General features: G+C 30.9%; 1 protein-coding gene across 1 annotated transcript; it reads left to right on the top strand.

The window, feature by feature from the left end:
* The first annotated feature begins 149 nt into the window (after positions 1-149).
* Positions 150-3673, top strand: LOC148303712 (ankyrin repeat domain-containing protein 27-like). Its single transcript, XM_088269482.1, has one exon. The coding sequence runs from the start codon at positions 439-441 to the stop codon at positions 3316-3318; it is 2880 nt and encodes a 959-aa protein (XP_088125608.1). The 5' UTR covers positions 150-438; the 3' UTR covers positions 3319-3673.
* The last annotated feature ends 5984 nt before the right edge of the window (positions 3674-9657 follow it).

The following is a 9657-nucleotide window of genomic DNA, read 5'->3' as shown; positions in this document are numbered from 1 at the left end:
GCATTCAAAATTCATTGTTATCAATTTTTAAATTCAAATAATAAAAAAACGTAATTTCACAGAATCCAGAATGAACCTGTATTGGAGCACGAGATAAGGTCGCTATTCGCGATCGCCTAGTGGCATAGTGGAACATGTTGTTAAAATGCCAGTGACGTCAGGTCTGCAAATAGTACAAATGTCTATCTGACAGTTCAAAAATATTGTTTGGGACATGTATTTAGTAGCTTATATAAATTAGCTAGTCTTCAGTAGCCGTGTTTGATTCCAATCAGATTCAAGTTTATGGGTCTGGTAAAAAAAAAACGTTTTTTATGTTTTCATAATATGTTTGTGCTTGTTATATAAGAATAAGTAAATAAACCACTGTTATATTAAATCGAGTACAATTTCTGATGCCTGGAGTTATGTAAATACTAATGCACAACCGAATTAACCATGGACACTTCATATGATGAAGACCTCTCCCAGAATCCATTCTTCAAGGAATTTCGAAATGAACACCCGGATCTTCTCGAACAATGCATAGCAAATGGATGGCTGCTGTGTGTTCCCCGAGTGGGTACCGTTTTATCTCACATTTTTACATTGCAAGATTTCCTCGGACATATTCTTGTATCTAACGAAGACCTACCAGAAACCCATTTTATCACACTTACAGAGAAAGCTGTCAGAGTGATCAACAAAGTTATCTCCGTTGATCAAAATAATGCAGGTTTACCATTGGAAATACATATTTTATTTGAGGAAACTTTTTACACTTCCGATCACATGAAATACAAAGTTTGGTGTATTGAATATCCACTGGAATCAGAATTTGAACTTAAATCGATCAATGTCTCTCGGTGTATCACATTAAATACACTAAGGGACTGTATAGATTTCCTTTGGACGGAGAGCTCGGGGAAAGATGTTTTAGAAAACATAGACGTAGCTATCGCAGATTTCAAGAAGAGTTTCACCTGTAAACAAAATATTTCTCTAAACAAGGTTAAAGATCTGGTGGGTTCTCTGTACACGAGTTGTATGCAGAAAGCTTTTTCTAACAGAAGACTTAAAGAAAGGTGTCTGGATTGTAAAAATATAATGGACAATATGAAATTGGCTATCGAATGCTATATGCTTCATGGAATATATGAAGAATTGTTCGAAGCAATCTGCGCTTGTTCAGCCTACGAAGACTCCAGTCTAAATAAAACAATTAGAAACATATCCGACATACAACTTGGAGATTTGGACATAACGCAAGAGTTCAATCAAACAATTCCAATAGCTAAAAGGAATCTTTCTCTTATACAAAGTTTTAGTACCATTTTGGGAAAGGTCGGCTGTATTAGAAAGACAATTTCAGCTATAAATAAATCATCTGATGATTTCCAAAAAAGCAGCAAATCCTATGTAACTACCGACGAGCTGCTTCCGATCTTTGTTTTCTTAGTTATCAAGTGTGGATTACCAAATTGGTACGCTCATTTAAATTTCATCAAACATTTTAGATTCAGTGTCCATTCGTATTTTCAGTCTGACGAAGTTAGCTTCTGTGTTTCTACTTTGGAGGCTGTTATAGAACACATCAAATCGGGAATTTTCAATTCCTGCCCGTGTCCGGAATCTCATTGTTCATACGACGATGAATGCGCCGATGAACATTTTGAAATGGTTGGAAATTGTAGCCGAAAACACAGCTCTAGTGATTCTATCAGTCTACATGATATCGATAGTCTTCCATATTTATTTGAACAAGTTAGATTATCAAATTTTGATAAAGTGAAACAAATATTGGAAGAAAACAAATTAACAGAATCTCCAAAAACTGCCATCGAAGATTCTTCGCTCGAAAGTGGAACAACTTTTTCACTAGACGAAGTTTTGAATGAGGACAATTTAGAAAAACCATTAGTTCTTTGTCATCCGTTGTGTGCATGTCGTAAATGTTCCCGTATTTTCACAAATAATTTGTTAAGGTCATCTCCAACAGTGTTTTCTTGCGATGAACACGGATTTACAATATTGCATATAGCTTGTATTTATGGAAAACCCCACATTGTGGAATTAGCCCTGGAAATGGGAGCTAAGGTGGACAATACAGATTACAATGGTTCCACACCGCTCCATTATGCCGCATCTAGAGGACACCAAAATGCGCTTTTACTACTTCTTCACGCAGGAGCGGAGATTAATAAGCAGAATATGGATAAAAACACCCCCTTGCATTTAGCTTGTAATAATGGTCACGAATGCTGCGTGAAAGCGATTGTGTATTTTAATGAACAATGCAAAACCAATTTGGAAATTGATATTCAAAATGAGTGTGGTGATACTCCGATACATTTAGCTTCGAAATGGGGCTACGAAGGTATAGTTGGTCTTCTTTTAGACCATGGAGCCGATCCCTGGCTGTCAAATAACAAAGGAAAAACTGCCATTGATTCTGCACACAGTAGTCGTATAAAAAAACTATTAAATTCCAATTGTCTCAACATGTCGGAGTATGTAAACATAAATATTTGTCAAAGTGCAAACCCTAATATGAATTTCCTCGACAGATCAAAATCTGATATCACATTGCTAGATTTAAATGACAGTAATGAAACATTTTTAACAAGTAACTGGATTAAAAAAAATGACAATAGAATGGTGACCAAAAGTATAAGGCTAAAACCAGTTTCGACAAACACTATTCGTCACATAGAAAGACTTTTCCGAGCAATCGCGTATGGAGATACTAAATTAGCCTGTTTTTACATGAATATAAATTTGAGTGATTCTAATAAAACAAACTCTAAAATTCAACAATTTCAGTGTCATCCTTTATGCAGTTGCGAAAAATGTAATAAATTTATATCAGCAGAAAAGAGTGATCACTTTGATATTAATACGTGTGATTCTCAAGGTGATACGGCTCTACATATTGCCGTAAAACATAGCAGATTGGAAATTTGTGAAATTTTATTGAACAACGGAGCCATCCCAGATATTCGGAATAATAATGGTATTACACCTTTACATATTGCTGCTAAAGATAACAAAATAGCCCCTGCCCAATTACTACTGAAATTTTGTAATGACTTGAATTTGAAGGATTCTATTGGCAACACACCTCTGCATTTAGCGAGTATAGCGGGTTGTGTAGATATAGTAAAGATGATCCTCAAAGTATCTCCGTACAAAGAAGTTTTTAATTCATCTGGCAAGACAGCTTTAGACGAAGCCAAGGACCGGATGTTTTTGACTATAATAGCACTCTTAAAAGAAAGTTCTATAAAATTGACATCTAATGAAATTCCAAATAGCGCATTTACTAATAATAATAATTAGTTCTTTAAAAAAAATAAAACAAATGACAATATTTGTTTGTATATAAGACTGAGATAATTATTTCTATCTATAGTGACTGCAAATAATGTATGTTATTATTTTGATTAAATTTTAACTGTTTATTACATTACATGTTGTATGTCATGTTTATTTTTAAACCAGTAAATATGTCAACTATCTGCGGTCACATAGAGATATCTAATATAGGTGGTGTTTTTATTTGAATAATCCAATTACATATATATTGTGTATTTACGACAGATCTAAATAAATTTGTATTTTTGGTAAAACCTAAAGTACAATATTAATTATTCCTAAATAAAAAATTTCAATTATCATATCCTGTTTTTTAATACTTATCCACAAAAGGCTGATTCCTAGTAAACTGTAGCTATTGTAATAAAACAAAATGTTCAAGTAAACCGACACAAATTTATTTCCCATAAACTTATAATACAATTTCGATATGCATAAAAAACATACATAATCTACTATCTAACAAAAGTAAATGGTACATAATATCGAAATGTCTTTATAAATAGAAAAATAACCATATTTAGTAATTTTATAAAAATTTCATCTTACAAATAAAATCCTACCCCATTTTTTATCACAGCACCTTTATGTTATATATATATATATATATATATATATATAAAAAAATAAAAAAACTTGCACAAATTTTGTAAAATGATGTGCACATTATTTATTAATAAATCCCAATGATCCTATGTATGTTTATATATGTATATATATATATATATATATATATATATATATATATATATATATATATATATATATATATATATATATTTATATATATATTTATATATATATATATATATATATATATATATGTATATATATATATGTATATATATATATATATATATATATATATATATATATATATATATATATATATATATATATATATATATATATATATATATATATGTATATATATATATGTATATATATATATATATATATATATATATATATATATATATATATATATATATATATATATATATATACATTTGTAAAATCTGAAATAAAAGTGAAAAATCAAATGACACGAGTTATTACTTTTTCAAATGAGAATTGGCTTAGCGGTCTGTGCAAAATAAGCTTTTTGACAGTCAATGCATTTTTAAGATAACAAAAATGTTTATAACATTTTATAGAGATAAAAATTATACAAAAGGAACGAAATACTCATTGCATATTTTGATGGGCCCTGTATTATTTCTAAGTGAAATATTATTATTACAATAATAAAATAATTTATTTAAATGCTGGTAGCTTTTCGCTTAGAATTTGCATAAACATGTGTCACGCATTTTCTTGCAGAAATAATGACTTTTCAAGAACAAAAATACTATGTAATTATTATAAATTTGAATGTTATCGAAACCACAACATAATATTTGTAAATGCAAATATTGATAGATTTGATTATTCACAGATAATTCTTGGTGGAACTGCATTTTGAAATAGAATTATAAAACACCAACTTTATAGGTTTTTTTTCCAATTGGTTTCATCGTCACTGACATAACTAGACTGGCGAATATCAGTTTTCATTACAACCAACATCCACCAATCTAATTCATCCGAGCTGAAATTCAAAACCTATCATAATTGATAAACATATATGATTTGTTTTAAATTTTTTAGACATCTGAGCTTGTTTATGAAATTTTTTGAGCAATCATCTGTAATACAATTTCATAATTTTTATTTTAAAATGACACAAGGTTAAGTGAACAGAATTCATTTCTAAGATACAGTTTAATTCACACTCATCAAGAGGTTAAAACAAAAGTTTTATTATCCTTTTGACCATATATACACAAACAGATACAACAAATAGACAAACATGTGCAGCACTCGTGTAGTACTATGTTTATTTATAATTGATTATTTACTAAAGTAAAAATAGCAAAACATATATACATACATATTTTAGATAATAATAAAATCCTTAAACGGGACATTGGCAGTGTGTAAATAAGGAATAAAGTAAACAAAAAAATATTTTATTGTACTCAAACACTGGATTTAACCTCGGAGGGAGATATAATACATAACTTTAGAGACAAAGCATCCCTTTATACGAAAAAAATAAAAATAAAAATTAGCTTTCACAGGGATTACGACCTTAGATTGGCTGGCTTGAGTAATCACTTTTATACACTTTTATAAACATTCAGCATTCATCCCATCATTGAAAATCCATATTGCTATAATTTCAAAAGTTTGTATTTTAGCAATCGCATTCGTACCTCACTTGGAACTGCAATCTGTTGAAAAGTTTCTGAAGTAAATGAACTTCCCTCTAATGTCTATTTATAATTTTTTAAATCAACTGTTTTTACTCTGGTTTATAGGTTTTTTAACCTCTCCGTGCATACTATCCTAACCGCCTGACTTTGAAATAACCGGTCACAAAGCGAATTGCCTCACGGTTAAGCCTTGTATCTAATATATCTTCATATATTGAATACATAAATAAAATATTGAAACTTGTACATATTCCAAAACTTTGGAAAGTTCTTATTAGTATTACACTTATTAGAAATTTGGCATGGATTTAGTTTCACCATAATTACTGTGATTCATACAATATTTCCTAATATGTACATGTCCTCTTAAAGTTAAGTAATTTTGTCACGTGATTTTTAAAAAAATATTATGGCGATATAGCCATGACTTAAAATGAACACAAGGATTTGCAATCACAAAATAGATATCTGGAAATGTCTTCAATTGCCAATGATTGTTTGAGAGCATCCATCATAAACAACACGCAATATGTTTACATATACACTATGGTATTTTCTTAACCCTAGATTACAGGACATTTGTAAAATTTACATTTAAAATTCGTGACAGACGGGGTGCTCCCCGGTGCTCCCCACCAATCCAATTGGTGGGGAGCACCGAGGCAACACATGCAAAGAATGTAGTGACAACTAGCATGTATCTTAATTTTTTACTGATATTTTATGTTCGTATTTTACATAAAGTTAAAAAAACATGTTGCACTTATTTTTAGATGTTTTTCATAAACGTTTTCAGTTTTTTTATTGTCATTACACGATAGTCCCATATTAAGAGTTATTGAAACAAGTCCGGGGTCTAGGGTTAAGTTACATAGGGTCATCAATATAATTTACTTGTGAATTTTAGACAAAGGTGATAACGAATATGCTACATCTTATGGTCACAGTCGAGACAATCATGAAATGCTCATACATAATATTTCATTGTAACATTGTGCTATACATATATTACAATCACAATTACAAGTTTAGCTATATTTATAAAGCATTTTTACAAGTTCCTCTTACAAGTAAAATATAAACAAGGGCAAACTTACTAATACACAAACCAATTAAATTAGACTAGACAATAAAAAAACACTCGTAAAATATTAAATTTCGTATCTCATTCATTAACAAATAGAAATAATTTACCGGGTTGATTTTTTTCCACTTACACAGTGTTGTGGTTGGCATATTTGGTTACTATGCACGAGATCCTGGGTTCGATTCCCATCTGGGTGAGAATAATCTGTTGTTGCACTGCAATTCGCAGTACATTGCCCTGTTTTGCTTCCTGGACCATAAGGCTCATCACCTCATCTTTGCATAGTTTACGATCAAGATAATACTGGATTGAACCAATATTGGGCACTTCACAGTATTTAATGTACATAAGTAAACATATAATACTTTTAAAAAATATCCATAATCTTTATTGTTTTTTTAGGAATCATGTCAAATTAGAATATACATTGTTTTATGTAGTTCTTTTTAACAATCAGACATTTCAATCAATAAATAACATTCATTGATGTGTAAATATATTTGGCCAGATGAATCTAATGTGACCTTAGAAAGCCAAGCTGAAAAAAATAATTAGCAAAAATATGCATCCATTCTGTGAAATATAGTATAGTAGTGTAGTGACATAATACGACAATAATAATTTATTATTAAGTAGTCCTATACATACCAAATATGTAATTCAAATTATCAAAATATTTAACACTCCATAAAGAAAAAAATTGTATATGTATATTAATTCAGGTATTTCATTTGGAACCCAATTATGGACTAGGTTACAATAAAAGCTATTCTCAAATTAATTTATAATAAACAAATAAAAATATATCAATAAAAACATGTAATGAATCTTAATGTAAAAAACATAGTGCCCAATACTATAAGGATCCAGGTAACAGGAGGTTACGCCATTCATGTAGCAGTATTGGACACTAAAAAATATGATGGAATATTAACTCCAAGATTTATTTATTGATATCTTAAAATAAACAAAAAAAGAATATGGAAGTATTCGTCATGTATGTTAAGATATAAATAAAAGGCCTTCGTATTAACCTTTCCTTCCCGGTGATATGTTTTTACTACAATTTGACTTTAATAACGAGATTATTGATATAAAATATTATACAGGCTTAGAATTTTTGTATTTATCCGTAATACAATTACGTGTACATACATAAAAGTATTATACATAATATAAAGTTATTCATTTGCAGTGACTGAAATAAATAGTTTGTGAAAAAATCGGGGATAGAATCACCAATACACAAATGTTTCTCAGTGTGTGCATGCGTGCCATTCTTTATCGCAAGTCGTTCTTCGAGGTGGTTGTGCCACTACGCCAGCCATGACGGCTGCTTGCGATGTATTTTTTTTAATACTTACCAGAGCTAACACTACAAAGTTGTTACATTTTAACTTTAACTATGATCAACAAAAGCGACATTTAGGAATATTCACATTTTTATCGTTTTTAAATCACATTTTCATATGGCGTACAAAATACATATCACCGTTGCGCGTGGAAGTTTTTAGCACCGTAAGGGAAAGGTTAATAACTCTTATGTGGTGGAAACCAATAATTTGTGAACAAAAATTTGGACCCATTCCAGATATATGTAATTAATTTCATAACATTAAAAATTATATCTGGGTTAAGGCGTATCAGTAGAAGTTTCTTGTTTATTTAACTGATCTGGTAAAACCCACACCATTGGAATGGATTCTTCTTTTTTCTTACGATGTCTCGCTTTGTTGAGTTTAGGCTCTGCCGGGATATTATCAATTTGACTGTTATCTACCTGTACTGCAGTAACTTCAGCATTGAAAGTTATGTTCTTAATTTCTTTGTTAAATCTATTTCTATCTTTTTTACCATCTTCTCTAAATCTATTGTTATCTCTTTTCTGTAGATTTCTAATTGGAGACTGTCCAGGATATATTTTGTCTCTGAAATTGTCATTGTCTTTTCTGTACGCGTCATCGTATTGAACATCCTCAGCTCTAGGTCTGGCTCTCCAATCTTCGACGATGTTGATATTAGGATGCCTGCTCGTTTCTTCTGTTCTGTATTTTTGATGTTTCGGACTTACTTGATAGTTTTTGCTTTTAATAAACAAACGGTTGTTTTCTATTATAGGTTCCGCTTCGTACTTGTTTAATTCGCTGATTTCTATTTCTTGCATGATGTACTGGAAATTGAAGTTGAACCCTGAATCGTAATAGTGCTTGAAGCTATCTTCGTGCTTGAATATTTGCATTTGCAGCCAAGTATGAAGTAACAGTCTGGGAAATCTAGTCAGCCAATACAGAACAAATCCTTCCGGAATAGAACCGAGGCTTTCTTGAGCCTCTTTAGTTAATTCTCTGTAATGATGTTTCTAGAAGAAGAAAAAGATACTTTTATTAGTATTCAAACTCCTAATGGACCTTCACTTTACTAAGCCACTAGAAGTCTTCGGAGGCAACAAAATCGTCAATGCAACCTGTTAGTTAAAGAATTAACGATTTTTAATCTTATAGTATCTATCGCTCACTTGTTCATCTACATATGCATTTGACGTTATTTTATTGAACATGCTGATACAAGAAATAATATATTTGGTAACTGTGTTACCCTTGTTTATCAAATGGAAACCTAACCATTTCGTCATCAAGTTTTCACTTATTGGATAGCCGCATTCAGTCACCGCCTGACAGGGTGTTGAGACGGACTGGCGCCTAGGACTCAGTTAGCGGTGAGTTGGCACTTGCTGTGAGCTGCGTACTACGATTTCCATACAAATAACAACTGAGTTCTTTTGGTACCCCCCTTCGGATCACGTGTAATTTTTGGAATTTTTTAAAGCGTTTCATCGTCAAGTTAATATAACACTTTGTTCATCTAAATGCGGTCTGAGTCAATTTGGGTGCGTATAAGATAAAAGAGAATGGACATATATATAATAGCAGTGTCTTGGTACCTTGTTTCGCATGGCCC

The sequence above is a fragment of the Brachycentrus maculatus genome, unplaced genomic scaffold, assembly GCF_059751285.1.
Source record: "Brachycentrus maculatus isolate JH-2025_06_01 unplaced genomic scaffold, ASM5975128v1 h1tg000353l, whole genome shotgun sequence".
NCBI classification, from domain to species: Eukaryota; Metazoa; Arthropoda; class Insecta; order Trichoptera; family Brachycentridae; genus Brachycentrus; species Brachycentrus maculatus.
The sequence above is the reverse complement of the archived record's forward strand: the minus strand, read 5'-3'. Positions and strand labels throughout refer to the sequence as shown.

Excerpts from the sequence above, each read along its gene's own strand:
- LOC148303712 (XM_088269482.1), top strand. The coding sequence starts at position 439 with ATGGACACTTCATATGATGAAGACCTCTCCCAGAATCCATTCTTCAAG.